This window comes from Musa acuminata, chromosome BXJ3-5, assembly GCF_036884655.1.
Source record: "Musa acuminata AAA Group cultivar baxijiao chromosome BXJ3-5, Cavendish_Baxijiao_AAA, whole genome shotgun sequence".
Lineage (NCBI taxonomy): Eukaryota > Viridiplantae > Streptophyta > Magnoliopsida > Zingiberales > Musaceae > Musa > Musa acuminata.
This window is the reverse complement of record NC_088353.1, coordinates 12370876-12387500: the sequence shown is the minus strand read 5'-3', so window position 1 is coordinate 12387500 and position 16625 is coordinate 12370876. Positions and strand designations below refer to the sequence as shown.

The 16625-nt window shown below is 40.2% G+C and overlaps 2 protein-coding genes across 11 annotated transcripts in view; one reads left to right on the top strand and one right to left on the bottom strand.

Annotated features, from left to right (window-relative positions):
• Nucleotides 1-1850, bottom strand: part of LOC135638766 (uncharacterized) — a 4013-nt gene extending 2163 nt beyond the window's left edge. Inside the window, exons 1-4 of one of the 3 annotated variants that reach the window (XR_010496712.1) lie at nt 1590-1850; nt 1298-1486; nt 958-1190; nt 751-868 (exon numbers count right to left, since the gene is read on the bottom strand). Coding sequence is in view for 2 of the 3 variants with exons in the window: in XM_065152133.1 (XP_065008205.1) it covers nt 1340-1486; nt 1590-1787 (345 nt within the window). In the remaining variant the exon portion in view is untranslated. Of the gene's footprint in view, nt 1-750; nt 1191-1297; nt 1487-1589 lie in introns of those variants that run through there. The other 2 variants (XM_065152134.1, XM_065152133.1) reach the window with 2 other exon arrangements.
• Nucleotides 1851-2721: 871 nt separating this feature from the next.
• On the top strand, nt 2722-9479 carry LOC103973653 (cell number regulator 13-like). Of its 8 annotated transcripts, none has more exons than XR_010496337.1 (8): nt 2723-3385; nt 3464-3890; nt 5304-5728; nt 6289-6386; nt 7790-7857; nt 8566-8672; nt 9030-9123; nt 9218-9262. XR_010496337.1 is itself a non-coding variant. In XM_018821530.2 (8 exons), exons 2-8 carry the CDS (start codon nt 3480-3482, stop codon nt 9268-9270), a joined length of 1260 nt encoding a protein of 419 aa, XP_018677075.2. In that variant the 5' UTR covers nt 2724-3239; nt 3464-3479; the 3' UTR covers nt 9271-9479. The 8 variants fall into 8 exon arrangements, 6 of the variants coding, with proteins under 6 accessions (XP_018677077.2, XP_018677075.2, XP_018677073.2 ...); XM_018821530.2 differs by having other exon boundaries at nt 2724-3239; nt 7790-7861; nt 9218-9479; XM_018821528.2 differs by having other exon boundaries at nt 2724-3239; nt 3441-3890; nt 7790-7861; nt 9218-9479.
• Nucleotides 9480-16625: the final 7146 nt, after the last annotated feature.

Here is a 16625-nt window from a genome sequence, read left to right as displayed (position 1 = left end):
TCCTACAATCCCTGAGTTTGTCACGTTCCCTTGAATGAACTAATTTGCATTTCTTTACAGGATAATTTGACACTTTAACCAGTCATATCTCTAGTCTGAGATTCCTGCCGTTGCTAGTTGAGTGATGTTGTTAGTTGTCACAAGTGCTCACTCAAGGATCTAGGCTGTCACCTTGATTTAAATGTGTGGCACATGCCGGTTGAGTAATTACATGATTTAGCTACATGTTAAAAGTGAATGCTTTTGCTTGCAAGATGTGCTAAATCTAGATTGTGAGAGTTATAGAATTTTGGGAAACTAACCAAATGATGTTGACAGAGTTCAACAATGGAAAAAGATCCATCTAGCTGACCCCAAATAATTGAGACATTAAGGCTGCTTGTTATTATTGCAACCAAAATGTTGAGGGATCATACTTTCAGAATTTAAGCAATGGGAACAGCATATATCTTATAAATATCATTTAAAGTCAAGAGTCAAGACCTTGAAAATATCATTTAAAGTCATGACCTTGAATAAGTTGAGTCCGGCAGTCCGGTAATTGAACATGGCACCAATGTGCGCAAAGACTTGACATGCCAGTAAAAGTTGTGGATTTTATAAAAGCTAGTTAACAATATTCCAGTTTGTTATCTAACAAACAATGCTGGAGGTCACTCAAATAATTAAATGGAGCTATGGATGCACTGGAAACCTAATCTGAAATGATGAGTAATACCAACACAGAAAAAGGTAAAATCAGACAAAATCTTCAATAGGTAACCCTTCATCCTTAATTTGCAATGGTTTATGTAGACAGACCCTTGGACATCAGCTGACTTTGCTACTCCATACTAATTCCTGTGGTAGGATTGCATACTCTTGACTCCTGAGAGAGATTACAAGGAAAAAAAAAGTTGAATCCCCAACAAATATTAGACAGTGGCTGATCTCTAAATCCATGTGCTATCAACATACCTTTGTCACATTTAGTCGAACACTTGGCTTTAATTCTCTAACTCGTTGTTTAAGTCAAATAAAACAGTATGCTTTTTACTGCTCTCAAACTAGGCGTATTTCACAACATGTCATGCCACTACGAACTGTAAGATCCTAAGGCAATTGAGACAACACAATCTTCTCCCTTGCAAATCACTCTCTTTAGAGACTTCCAAGCGATTTGCACCCGGACAGCCACAAACTGAAGCAAACTGAAAGCAAGCGCAATGCCAAGCGAAACTACCATTTAAAACAACTCCCAAGAATAGCCAAGAACTAAAAGCAGGAGGGGAAAATAAAGAGAAATAGAGGGACGAACTTTCACCCAACCGAAGCGATCTGAGCAACGAAAAAGCAGTAGCTACTTAGCAGAATCGGCTGCGGAAGAGGTAGTGGGAGGAGGGGAATGGCTGACGACGATGGGTGGCCGCAAGGCTCGGTGCTCCTCTTGTTGTTGCTTCCTGGAGTTGAACATCGCCTCCGTCTCCACAACCACCAACCGCTTCACCTGATGATCGGGTAATATGAGCAAACCGGCACCAAATCAGCAATCAAGAGAGGGGGAAACGGAAGGAGGAGGACGAGAGTAGTAGTCGGCGGTGGCGGGGGACCTGGTTGAGCATGCCGAGGAGGGAGGGGGTGTTGCGGTGAGCAACGGTACGGTGGCAGCGGCGGAGGCGCATCGCGTCAAGGGTGCGGCGGTGGAGGTGGCGGGTGCCAGGGAGGCCGCGCACCAGCGTGATGTATAGCCTCGGGCTCCACTCGATCGGCACCCGCGCCTTGAACGCATTGAACGCGCTCCCGCTCATCTGGTTCTGTGAATAGAGAACGGCAGGAGATTTGCGGCACTTAGGGCTAAAGAGAGAGAGAGAAGGTGTGGCAACGGGCGCGGCGATTTTGGTTCGTTGAATCCGTTCGGCCCAATCCACTCAAATAACAGGCCTGGAGGTGTGTCCGACCGCATCATCGTCCAGAATTAATTGGTTCGGTTCGATCGGAAAAATATTAAAAATTCCACAATTCCCGGTTTGGTTTGGTTCGTGATTCAAGAAAAATCATCTAAGGATACCTAAATTAGATGTAGAAATGAACTGGTGGATATTGGGGACCTTTTTGTTTTAGATCCAAGAGCCATGAATGAGATCCTATTATGCATCTCAACCGTCCGTTGATCCTCATCCGGGATCTCAAGCATCTGTGGATATATATATATATATATATATATATATATATATATATCAGCACGATCTACCATCAGTGGATTATCAATCTTTTTCAGCAACTTTAAAGCACAGTTGGCAGAGTGAGGCCAATATAAAAGATTATTAGGAAATGCTAAAGTGATTCTCGGAAGAAGACGGTGAATCGTTGGCACGTCGTCACCTGAGCGTCATCGATCATGGCAGGTGGGACGTATATATCGTGACATGGACGCCTGTCATAACCTATCAACATCATCGTCCTAACCACGTGTGCGTTTGATCCCACCCAAAATGACGGCCCAACCACCACATAACGTATTACGTCCTCGTCCTCCCAGCATGAACCCAAACTGTTATCAACATGTTATGCATCCCAGTCCACAAGATTTCTACCACCACAAGCAAATACATAATGACATAACCAAATACAAAAGCGAAAAAGAAAATGGTTACCAGCTGAAACAAATTCATCGATCGACTCACTTTTCCTCCCTTTTCTTTTTGGTGTCGAGAGCTGTGTTATGTTTCATGAGAATGCTCGCTCGAACTTTTTATTTACCTCGTCATGCTTCGTTAGATGGCTGCCCACCAATTCTTTTGGGTGTCCACTTAATTCTTTTGTCCTCTCTCTCTCTCTCTCTCTCTCTTCCTCTCCTACTCTCTCGGTGTTCTCAAGAGCAGCGAGTGCAAACAGGTTATACAATAACTACTACATTTGTCTCTCTTCTACGCAAAGCAATGTCAGAGCAAGCCCCTGCTCACCACCACAGTGGAGAAGGATGGGTTGGAATCCGTAATGTGAAGACAAAGAATGCTGTGATGTATATTTTTCTCAAGATATCTGATGTTCGAAGAAGAAGCCCTTTTGTTTGATTCAAAGGTGGAGACATCCTTCCTCCGACGAGTGCCAAAGAGGTTAGGTTCTTGGAGCACCGACAAAAGAAAAGATCAAGCCTCGATCCAGATGAAAGAAAAAGGTAGAGGACTCTTTCTTTGATTCACAGATGAGGAATCCTGCTCATATGAGAATCTAAGCCTCACTCCAGGTGAAAGAAAAAGGTAAACGACTCCCGGTCCGACTCCTCCTCCTCAGGCTTACATTCGAGCATCCTCTGCTATGTTAGTCATGTCAGAATGACAAAGGAAAAGTTATTGATCGTATATTGTTGTAATGTGGTAGTCGTCGGAGGAAATATCCACAGATTGTAAGGACTCCGTCTGCTTGATAAATGTGTTTTATCTTCATTGCTCTTACAGCAGTGATGCTCAATTCTGAGAGGTAGGTGTTTGGACCTTGTGATGGCGTCATCTTGGGAGTATATGGGGGACATGGCCAACGTCGTCCAGCTGACCGGCCTCGACGCCGTCCGCCTGATCGGCATGATCGTAAAGGCCGCCTCTGTTGCGCGGATGCACAAGAAGAATTGCCGGCGGTTCGCGCAGCACCTGAAGCTTATCGGCAGTCTCCTGGAGCAGCTCAAGATCTCGGAGCTCAAGAGGTATCCCGAGACGCGCGAGCCGCTGGAGCAGCTCGAGGATGCCCTGAGGAGGTCCTACATTCTCGTCAACAGCTGTCAGGACCGCAGCTACCTGTATCTCTTGGCCATGGGGTGGAACATCGTCTACCAGTTCAGGAGGGCACAGAGCGAGATCGATCGGTACTTGAGACTGATTCCACTGATCACTCTTGTCGACAAACATAGAATCAGGGTATGGATCTCGTGTTATTGCTCTTCTCCCGTTCGCTATCGATAATTACCAAGCAATAAGCCATTATGGTCCTACCTTTTTGCCTTGCTTTGTTGATAAGCCAATTTTAGTCACTATTTGGTAGACAATGGTCCATCTTTGATGCTGAGATGAACAGATTGAAAATATCGACACAGAATTTAAACTCCACATGCTTCATTTAGGGCAATTTCGATGATGCTATTTACATCTATCTAAAAGCTTGTCACTATTAATAATCTTAAAGATTTGATCTTGCACATGAAAATTCTACTTTCAATTGGTTCAGAAATCATAACAATGTGACGCTAATTAGCATTTCTGTTTGTGTTTGGGAGTGCTGTTGATATGTCACAAACGACTAGGCATAATTCTAATGGTCGGTTGGTATTGCGATTGCCATACAGTAGGCTATGATTTCTAACATACATAATGATCGGTTCCCAGAAACTAGTACCCAATATGATTGTGGCACATTGATGACATATTTTACCATCATGCGTTGAATAAATAGAAATGACATTTTTTGCTATCATGTGTTGAATAAATAGAAGACGAAAAACCAAAAGTGACTTGCTCTTATGCTTGCATTAGGTCAGTCCTAAGATCTCAACTCTTCGGAGTCGATTATGTGGATCTTTTCCTATCATTTAGCTTTGTTAAAGGCAATAGTTAGTTAAACCGCGAGCCAATGAAACCGTTAAGTAATACTTATAAAATAACACCTGGTAGGATATTAAGTTTGACCCTCGGAGATTATGCAAAAGCTATACTTGTTCGATCATTGAATCACCCATTTTCTATTGTGCATGAGACAAAGTACAACTAGCGATTCTAATAAAGATCTTTCTATACAATTGATTTCACCTTATATAATGAAATATCCCATGTATTTCTTATTATACCTCTTGTGTTCTTCTGAATTTCTTTCAAAAGGTTACTATTTGTTTCATCATTTTGTTCTGGTCTCTCAGATATGTTGTTGCAATCCCAAATGTTATGAATCATGATGAATGGGTAAATTCTGAGATCGGATGCTCATACATAGAAATTACTTTACCAAAATTCGTGGTGTATATAACACCAATGTTTGGTGATCATATCATTCTGTCTTGGTTTACATCTCAGTTACAGTCTGATGCCGGGTATGAGCTTCTCATATACCGGAAGAAGCTACGGGTATTCCCTTGTGTTTCTTAGGATATTAGTTAGTCTGAACACTCAATGTACAATATCCTCTTTAAAGAAATAAAGTATTTGGTTACTTGTTCTCGGACGATATTAGTTGGATATATAGCTGGTTGACCATCAACTGAGAGGATTATTACCTAATGAATTTCTTGTTTAATTCCTGTGTCATTTTTTGAATATGTCCTGCTTGATTTGATCCTTCAGGAAAGATTGGAGTATATTGAAAGGGACCAATGTGAATATAGCTTTGATGAAGAAGACAGGAAGGTGCAAGATGTTCTGCTAAATCCAGTTCCTTGCAAAAGTCAGAGCATGGTTCTCAAAAAGTCTCTTTCTTGTTCAGACTCAAGCATGTCATTTGATGAAGCTCTTCAGAAAGAAAATGAGAAGCTTCAGATGGAACTTCAAAGATCACAAACTAACCTAGACGTAGGTGCATGCGGACTTATCCAACAATTGCTTGGACTAACCGAGACTATGGCAAGTGCGTTCCCGGAGAACACCGTAGAACTGAAGAATTATGAAAATGTGGAGTCAGCATCTGTTGATGTCCTTGATGGCAAAGAAGATTATTCCTCTTATGGGAACTATTACAGCCAGCAAGATGACACTTGCAAGGCATCATCAAGGTTAGCTCTGCTGCTACTCATGCAAAAGGATAACTGCCATGCATAAATATTGGTTCCAGCCACTCAATGTTTGTTTTTTTCTTCAATAATTGGGCATTGCTAATTATACATCCATTAACCTTTGAACTACTATTTTAAGAGTAGTCGTCACCTTATATACCCTTTCTTATACAAAGAAAATATACTTGATATGCAGAAACACGCAATTACAGTCAATACAACCATTAGTTCAACTCTCTATGATTCATTAGCTTCATCGACCCTTTGGTTTGTCTAAGACTGATAATTCAACATAATTTTACAAGTGAGGTACTTTCAGCCACATTTCCTCTCAAAAGAGAAATATATAATTTACAATATGAATATATTTCTTGTACCTACTCATGGCCTGCTTAGGACACCAACCTTCCTCATGATCGGAGACAGCAGCTCCATGAGTCGGTGCTTCATGGGTCCTTCACAAATTCCTAATTTTATTTAGGGTACCCATTCATATATCCATAACAGCCATTGTGAATAAGAATATCAGAATATCTAATGACATCTTGCACTTCATGCAGAACTTCATCTGGTCATGATTTGCTTTCAAATAAGGCATCATCCAGATATGAAGAATGGCACTCAGATTTACTCGGTTGCTGCTCAGAGCCATTTTTGTGTATGCCATTTTCACCTGCAACTCTTGTAGATACATACAGTTGGTGTGGAAATTGATTGTCCCTATGATCATGTTTGCATATTTTTTTCTACAATGAATCAGCTTTAGTTATCTTGTTTTGGATGAATATAGGATCCAGTTTCAAGATGTTTTACTACCCTCAGTATGTCCATTATTTATCCCCCATTAAATGTGTGGATCCACCCTGAAATGGTTCGTAATATTTAGTCCCATAGGATTTTATTTTTAGTTCCGTCTCCTGGTTACATTCAATCGTTCCTAATTGCCTTTAACATAAATGTGGATCTAGATAACGAATCTTGATGATAGTTTCCCTCTTGACACTGTTAATTTGACACGAGTACAATAATTTTTTTTGGTTTCTGCATCATATTCTGGTTCAGTTTCCTGTTTCTGTATAGTTTTATGTTTGCTTTTTGAACTTTCAGATCCTCCGTGATAGTGTACACTTTAAACTTTCCCTCTTTCCCATGTTTCTTAATGCATCCATGGCGCATATAATTCCACTCAGATTTGAATATGATCTGAAAAAAGTCTACATGGATGGTGTAGTATCCAGGTTCAAAAATATGGTTAGTCATTGTTTCTTCAGATAATTTGATGTTTTGATTTGCTATTATAATAAGATGCATTTTTGCATCCTTTTTCTGCCTTATGGAGAAACATGGAATGCATTACAATTAGGTTTTGCCTTTTTAATCAATTCTGAAGGTAGATTTGATGATAGATTGGCTTTTAGGTGCAATAGGCCATGGTTGTTGTCTCTGTCTCTGAGAAAAGAGACTATTAAGAAAATTCTTGTAGCTGCAACTGCCTATAAAGATTCTGCTGCTGCAATCAGTGACTGCTTAATGCCTACATCGACCATTTTGATATCTGTGAACCCCGTAAGGACTGACTAATAACTAGTAAGTGAAACACACTGTACAATAGAAGTAATGACATTCTGATATGTATAAATTTGACATAAATTTAACTATAATAAAGAACAAACTGATGGTATATATGCAAACTCCTAACATGTACACTCCCCAAGCATTAAGGAGAGTTTTCATGGCCAAGTGAAGGTAGAAGAAGGTCCTCAAGTATTGCAATCTCATGTTAGAAAACGTTCACATTCAAAATTCATTCAACCATAAGCAGCAGATGCCCTTCAGATATCTAGCAAATTTATCCTGGCATATCCGAACAGTCTATAGTGGGTGATACATGATATTTCATTTCTTTACTGATGGGCAGATCATTAAACCAAAATATAAATATTAATCAAGAACCAATTTCTTTTCAATTCAACAGACTTCATTTTTCTTGTCTACATTTGAATTTTTTATGACATCTTCTTACATCTGACATTCAGACTATGGTTGGTTGGTAAATTGCAGGCATCAAGACATGCTGTTTCCCTTGTGGGACTTTTTCAAAAATCGCTTCGGTGGCAAAAAACAGACATGTTTGTATGTCGATGTTGTACTTGTTCTTATATTAGAAGCATTCATCTTGGATTTTTATTCTCGGAGAAAGCTAATCTGGGATTGCATGCATCTAATTATAGGAAATAGTAGAATGCAGAAATACTAAGTTTTTTTTTTCTAGGTGGGGGGGTGGGGGGGCATGGGGGTTGCAAATCTGTATTTTGATATCACCGTAGACCATATTTCAAATAGAAAACCACTATGACGATTTAAGAGATCTAAACACTTTCATGAATTTAATGACCCGCATCCGGGTAATTGACAACAAGGGATGTGAATTTCTTGTCAGGTATGATTAATGTTCCAAAAGTTGTAAGAAAATAATAATGCTACTATGATTTCTTTTCTGCATTACAAACTTTTGAAGCACAAGCTCATTTTTGGCAAGTGTTTCATCGGCCAAAGATTCTTTAAACTTAGCATCTAATAAGTCGTGCCAAACAGAATGGCATTTTGAACAGAGATGATTCAACCCAAAATTATGCATTAATAGGTTGCAGCCTCTAGTATTGAACTGCAATTTTCGGCTAAACTTGGACTCAGAAATAAGTTTATATATTTGTCATGTATATAGCACACTGATTTGAAATTTCAAAAGTAATGCTGTGCTACATGGTTTGATATTGTAACACGGAAGCGATTTAGCAGTTAAAGAATTAAACTGACGTGTGTTTTGGTGGTGTCAGCTTCTGCGGAAGCATGCAATGACTTCATGGCGTATGCATTGGTTCTATCCTGTTGCTGTTACACATGTTGCATCAGGAGAAAGCTTCGTAAAATGCTGAACATTACGGTAATTATTATGCTTCTGCTTCGATGGATACAGGATTTCCATTTGATAGAAGATGTTAATCGGAAGGCTATTAGACCCAAAGTCTGTTATATTTATTCAACCTAGCAAAGTTGTCTCTGTAGACATGAGGAACTTTAAATCTATCGAACTGATGTGTGTATCTAAATTTATGCATCATTTCAATTTGAGACGGACATGGTTAAACAATCATCAGTCATCAATAATTTTTGTTTTTTTGAATTGCTCGACTATCTGCAGCATACTAGTTTTCCACATACGATGCAGTGAGCATGATTATGATATCAGAGAAGAGGTTATAAAGTATGGCTGATTCTGTGTTACAAATTTGCCTGTTAGGGAGGTTTATGTGATGATTTCCTCTCACACCTGATGTGCTGCTGCTGTGCCTTGGTTCAAGAATGGCGCGAAGTGGAGTTTCGTGGGAGTAATGGTACGTCCATGACTGCCGCTGGCTATCGTTGTATGATGTTGGTGTGGTGTTGCAAGTTAGACAAACATTAATCACTTGAGAAAATGCTTTGCAGTTGTGGATAAGACGAAAACAAATCCACCAGCTTCTCAATACATGGAATCTTGACTACACAGAATGGCAGCAATAGACCTCAGTCTGGCCACAGGAAATGATGGAAGTAGTGCTAGTCGTCTTGTGTGTACAATATCTGTGTGTGTGTGTGTAGTATTGCACTTGGGTATTCATTCATTCATTTGTAAGTGAAGATAACTTGGTGTGTTTGTAGAACGGGATATGCTTCTGCTATTGAAAGTAAAAGAAGGTTAATTATTGCAGATGAAGGGTTTCTGCTTGGGGGTGTCTGCAACCCATTGATTGATTAATGCACAAGCTACGAATAATTCAGAGGAGGCAGTCAGCTAAAAGCACAATCAATTGAGGAAAAGTAGATGAGATTTCCTAAGGAAATATTGAGGGAAATCTTCTAATCTGTTGAGGAAAATTCTCCCTTCTAACCTGTATAAAAGGAAGGAGGATATGTTAATAACAATCAACTACTTCTACAACTTGTTTATCTATTTATTTTCTAACATGGTATCAGAGCAGTTCCTCCTTGGCGACAACAGTATCGTCGTGTGTTAGCCAAGCGACCAAACGGCCACAGTAACATGTTGCCTGAAGCGGAGTCACTGAAGAAGCACAAGACAGGGATTCAGAGCCAGTAACGAGCATCGTCTTGGCTCTGCTCATCCACTTCTTCTCTTTCTTCATCGCCGATCTTGCTTTTCTTCGTCGGCCTTGCTCCCTCTCCTATTTGCTGCCTACAGCAGACACTCTCCGTCGTCGTCACGCAAGGAGGAAAACATTCTCTCACTGCCTCCTCAATAGCGGTGAACGGCAAACAGCGGTGTCTTCCTTGCTTCCCGGCTAGCAGCAGTCGCAACTGCTGCATCTTCCTCTACCGCAGCAGCCTTCGCTACCGCTTCCCTCTACACAACGACGCCTCCTTAACGGCGGTGTCCTCCTCCTCAATAGCTACGAACGGCGAACGATGGTGTCTTCCTCGCTCAGTCTTCCTTGCTTAACGATGGCTGCTGCGTCTTCCTCCTTCGCTGTCGCGGCCGCTTCCCAGCCAACAGCAACCGCAACTGCTGCATCTTCCTTCCTCTACCACAGCAGATTTCGCTGCCGCTTTTCTCTATACATCTAATTGCTGCAGATTTCTCTCACTGCAGTTTCTTTGAGTAATAATGCAGATTTTCACGGTCATTTCCCGGCGAACCGCAGTCTTGAGTACCGTTGCAGTTTTCGCAGCTATCTTCCGGTGAACTGCAGCGTCTCCAATTCGCTGCAGCAAGCAGCAATCCACAGCAGCGAACCATTGTCTACATCTAATTGCTGTAGATTTCTCTCACTGCAGTTTCCTTGAGTAACACTGCAGATTTTCGCGGCCATTTCCCGGCGAACCGGAGTCTTGAGTACCGCTGCAGTTTTCGCAGCCATCTTCCGGCGAACTGCAGCCTCTACAATCCGCTGCAGCAAGCAGCAATCAACAGCAGCGAACCACAGTCTTGAGTACCGCTGCAGTTTTCGCAGCCATCTTTCGGCAACCTGCAGCCTCTACAATCTGCTGCAGCAAGCAGCAATCCACAGCAGCTGCCGACAACTTTGCAGCAGCAATCCACAGCAAGCAGCAATCCACAGCCTCTACAATCTGCTGCAGCAATCTATAGCAGCAGCCCCCTCCCTCATTCTCCACTTCTTCAAAAAAAAAAAAAAAAAATGTCTTCGTTCACTTCTTCTGATGTTTCCGTTCCTGTAGGGACTCCCACTTCTTGTTCTTCTACAGGGCTTATCTCCATTAATGCTGCCACGCTGATACCCTTTAAGTTATCAAAGGGTGGCAACTATGCGTCCTGGCGAGCTCAATTTTCTAATCTTTTATTTGGATATGACTTGCTAGGTTACATTGATGGCTCTTTCAGATGTCCTCCGACCATGCTCAACATCCCCGGCGATCCCAGTCCAGTACCCAATCCAGCTCACAAACTGTGGCTACGTCAGGATCGTCTCATCCTCCAAGCCATTCAAGCTTCAGTTGCTGGTGTTAGGATCGAGAGCACTAAGAGGGGGGGGGGGTGAATTAGTGCAGCGGAAATCTTACAGCGATTGAAAACCAAAAGCTGCGTTCGTTCAAAACTATTACGATGCAAGAGCAAATTCTCAGTTTGTATCTAAGTGCAGTTTGCGTCTAAGCGCAGATTGCGTCTAAGCGCAGTTTTGCGTCTAAGCGCAGTTTACGTCTAAACTCAAATTTACGTCTAAACGCAGTTTTACGTCTAAACGCAGATTTACGTCTAAACGCAGATTTACGTCTAAACGCAGATTTACGTCTAAACGCAGTTTTACGTCTAAACACAGATTTACGTCTAAACTCAGATTTACGTCTTAAACTCAGATTTACGTCTAAACGCAGATTTACGTCTAAACGCAGTTTTACGTTTAGACGCAGATTTACGTCTAAACTTTGAAACTCGTTTGTATACTCGCAGAAGGCAGTATGCAGTTGAAATCAAGACGTAAACGTGAACTAAGAACTGATGATTGAGCGAGGAAAGCCGATTTACGTCTGAATGCAGTTTTACGTCTAAATGTTAAAACTCGTTCGTAAAATTGTAGAGGACAGTTTGCAATTATCAATAGGATCAAAATGTAAGTGTAAACTGCAAAGAAGCTTGTTCGTAAAGGCACGGAAAACAGTTCTGCAGAATCAAACGTAAACGTAAACTGTAATGTATGAAAATACGAATTTACGTCTGAATGCAGATTCGGAAGAACAGCACTTAGAACTTGTTCGTGAAAGCGCAGAGAGCAGTAGTAATGAAGGAGGTTTGCAGTAATGATAAAGTGCTCGAAAATAAACGCAAACCAGAGATTTAGAGTGGTTCGGTCAGCCTTGACCTACTCCACTTTTGGCTTCCTCCACCGACGAGGTTGCCGACGTCAACTAGGGGCCTTCCTTCAATAGGCGAAGGCCAAACTGCCCTTTTACAATTCCTCTCCTTTTGACAGGCTCAGGAGACAACCTTTACAGACCTTTCTCTCCTCACTTTACAATTGAAAACTTGAAGAACAGAAGGAGGAGACTTAAAGGCTTTACAACACTTTTGAGCTCTTAGAATCACAGAAAAGATCAAGATTTCGGTGTAGGTCTGTATCTTTTCAGTGCTGAATGGGTGGGGTATTTATAGGCCCCAACCCAGTTCAAAATTCGAGCTCAAAACCATCAAATCCCGGAATTCCGGGATCAGGCGGTTGCACCTCTTGACTAGAGAGGTTGCACCGCCTGGCAGAGCTCGAAGACTGAGCTCAGGCGGATGCACCTCTCTGTCAGGGGTGGTTGCACCTTCCTGCCAGAGCTCGAAGACCGAGCTCAGGCGATGCATCACCTGTCCAAGGAGGTTGCATCACCCTGCCAGAGCTCGAAGACCGAGCTCGGTGGTTGCACCTCTCGGCAGAGCTCGGAACTTGAGCTCTGGCGGTGCTACCTCTTGACAGAGGAGGTTGCACCGCCCAGTCTCACTTGGAGACTGAGCCGTGGGCGGTTGCACCTCCTGGCTGGAGCGGTTGCACCGCCCAGTCTCGCTGGGAGACTTAGCCTGGGCGGTTGCACCTCCCTGCCTGGGCGGTTGCACCTCCCACAGCTACTTGGGTTCGAATGGGTTGAACCATTCGACCCAACTTGAGTTCTTTAGGGGCCCAATTGCCCCAGGATTAAGCTAATGGGATCACCTCCCATTTCTAACTTAATCACCGTGCTAACTACGATTAAATCTAAGACAATTTCTGCAGCTTTGCTTCGGTACGTCAATCGCTTCTTCCGGCGAGTTTCCGGCGAACTTCCGTCGATCATCCGATGAACCCTCGGTGATGCTTCTGCGGACTTCCGGCAAACTCCTGGACTTTGCGACGATCCACTTGGCGAGTTCCGACGAGCTTCGCTTGGCAAGCTTCTGGACTTCTCGGATCTGTTCTCGCTGAACCTCCGACGACCGTCCGAACTTCCGTCGAACTCTAGAACTCCCAACGTGATCATGATCTTGACTCCGGCGCAACACCTGCTGCTTGTCTAACTTTCATCGTAGTTAATCCTGCACAACAAAACAAAAACTTCGATCGAGACAATTAGTTCTAAGCAATTAACCAAGTTGTCCGGCATGTCATTGGTCTCTCGACGCTTCGTTCGATTCTTCGGCGCATCGTCCTCTTCTGCAGCCTATTGCCCAATCGGCCAGTCGACTCCGCAACTCCGATATCCTTGGCACAATACCCGCTCTTCTTGGCCCGATGCCCGAGTCCACGACCCGAAGCCTTCTGTCGATACGTCGACCGATCCACCGGCCCGACGTCCAATCTTCTGACATGTTCCTCCGGCACAACATGATGTTCCTGCTTTAATTGTCTCATCCTGATCGAAGCATCCTGCGTCACTCAAAACGCCGATTAAATCATAAACATATATCAAGTAGTTTCATCATCAAAATACGAGATTCAACAATCTCCCCCTTTTTGATGATGACAACCACTTGATGACGGAGTTAAGCTTAACTCCCGGAGTTTAAATAAACTCCCCCTATCAATATGCCATATTGATAGAACCTTGAATTCAAACTGAATTCAAGTCATTGCAATATTCATCATGAATACTTGCAACACGTCAACATGAACATATGCATAAACTTTATGCGTCACATGTCATGTCATCAACATACTTTCATCAACATACTTCTCCCCCTTTGTCATCAACAAAAAGGAGAAGTATCACAATCAAGTGTTTGTGATATTGATTCAACTCATTGCATGAAAAACATAGTATCAAGTTTTATCATCATGCAATCTTGGAGCTAGAAGATTTAGCAAGTGTTATATCATGCTTAGGACATTCATGCTATCAAGTTTTAGATATTCAAGTTTTATAACATATAAGATAGCACTTTTGGTAATGTTCAAGATAGCAAGTTCTATATCATGCAAGCTAGCAAATTAGAGATGTTCAAGAAGGCAACTCTTGCTTCTTGAAAATTTTGCTCACTTTGCTAGATGCGCAAGTTAGCATTTTTGCCTCTTGAGATAAGCAAGATAGCACATTTGCTTCTTTTGAGATAGCAACTTTTTGCTTCTCTTTAGACCAACAAGCTAGCAATTTTTATGATATACAAGTTTCACAATATATAAGCTAGCAAAAATTTCGAAAGCAAATGCAAGATAAATTTCTTGTGTAAGCTCATGATTCTTGCTTCCTATTGCAATGTGCAAATTGCAAGTTTTGCTTCTTGAGATATTCAAGATAGTGATGTTCAAGAAGACAATTTTTCTTCTTGAAATAAGCAAGTTAGCAATCTTTGCTTCTTAAAATAGGTAAGCTAGCAATCAAGTTTTTGCATCTTCTTGACTTGTACAAGCTAGCTATCTCCCCCTTTGTCATTGTAAAAAGAAAGAGAGAATACAGTTTTGTATTTCTCTTTTCCTTTTAGAACGATTTCAAAATCATGACAAATGATGAATAATCAAGTTATGAATGTCAAGACAATTTTTCATCATGAATATTTTATCATTGCATGCATCATTATCATAAGTTGAAGTATTAGATGCATGATATCATATCACCATTCATAATTACATTAATGTTTCATATCATGATGGTATCAATTTTGTCAAATTATATCCTACCATGCATGATCAAAACTTCTCCCCATTTTATCATTGAAAACAAGAAGAAAGTAGGGGGTAGAGCATAAAAGTGTTAAATATTTCAAACATTTCAAGGCATTTAAGGAATTTTTGAAACATAGGAGAACGATTAATTTAAGCATACAATGTTTCAATCCAATTCAAGTCATGAATATCAATGCTTTCATATTGTGAGTATCAATTCATGAATACCACAAGATATTATTTGTGACTTCAATTTTGCAAGATAAAGATTATGATTTAGATAAAACTTATTCAAATCAAATCATTAACTTGAAATTCATAATCAAGTCATTAAAATTAATTTCGAGATTCACAAAATATCATGAAATCATTAATCTCGATCAGATGGGAAAAGCATTTTTTAAGAGATTCTTTTTCATCTAAGCATGCCTTAGTCTTTATATGCCAAATTAAGATAAGCATTAAAGTTCAAGACATAAAGAAATCTTGTATTATGAAATATATGATATCAAGGCTCATGATTCATTCGAAAAGATATAGTACAAAGAGCAACTTGAAACATTCTTATCAAGATCACATTTTAAAATATTCCAAGTTTCAAGATATCAATATGACACTTCATTGAATTGCATTTCATTTGAAGAACTCCTTTTTGATAAATGTAGGGAGCATAATGAACGATCTTGATTTATAAAGAGCTTCATGTTATCAAGATCATGATTTTAATAATTATTCTCTTTAGCAAAGAATCACAAAAGCACTTTATTTTTGCATAAGAAATCACATTGTGTTATGATTTATAAATTCTTTTTCTGCACACGAATCATAGGAGATATGAATGTGAAACAAATCTTTGCAAGCAAAAACACTATCATTCATATTTCAAGATGGAGTTTATAAGCATGAATCATTTCATCAAATCCATTTTAGAAAAATAATTTTCATAAGTGTATGAGAAAATCCGATTGTTAGGATACCAATTGTTAACTAACTCCGAAAATGAAATTAACACTTTCATATATTCAAACATGATTTTTGCTATAGATCTTGAAATTAAGTCAAGAAGATCAAACAAGCTCATGATCATGGATAACTTAAAATCACATGCATAAAATTGTTAATAACCATTTCATATTACATCTTTATGCATTACTTTAAATCAAACGTGATTTCATTCAACAATGTTAATCAAACATGATACATTATTACTTCTTAACCATGATCAAAATCATTTTGTTTGTTTATCATAAAATATGCAATATTATTTTCGAAATTATCAGCATGATCATAATTTTTGTATTTTTATTTTTAAACATGTAATTTTCAAGAAAATTAGTTTTAAACTAAAAAAGAAAATATATCATGAAAGCATCAAGTAATTTCAAAATAAACCAAAGGCATTTTAATTACCTCAATGTCGTAAGCTAGTAAGGCGTAGTTTGCCGCCTCGCTTTTGTTGACTTTCTCGTCTTCAGATGAGCTCGATTCATCCCAATTTTTGTTCTTCTTCTTGCGTTTAAAGCAAGTAGTTCCATTCTTTTTGCTTTTTAATTTTCGTTTCATTTGTAGTTTAAGTTCACCATCACTTGAGCTTATGCTCGAGTGGTCTTCAAATGTTCTATGTCCCAAATCCTTCCTGTTCTTTGGAAGGTGGTTCTCAAGTTCTTCGCGTGCATTGCACGTCATTTCATATGTGATCAATGAACCAATTAGTTCTTCAAGTGGAAAATGGTTCAAGTTTTTCGATTCTTGAATAGCAGTTACTT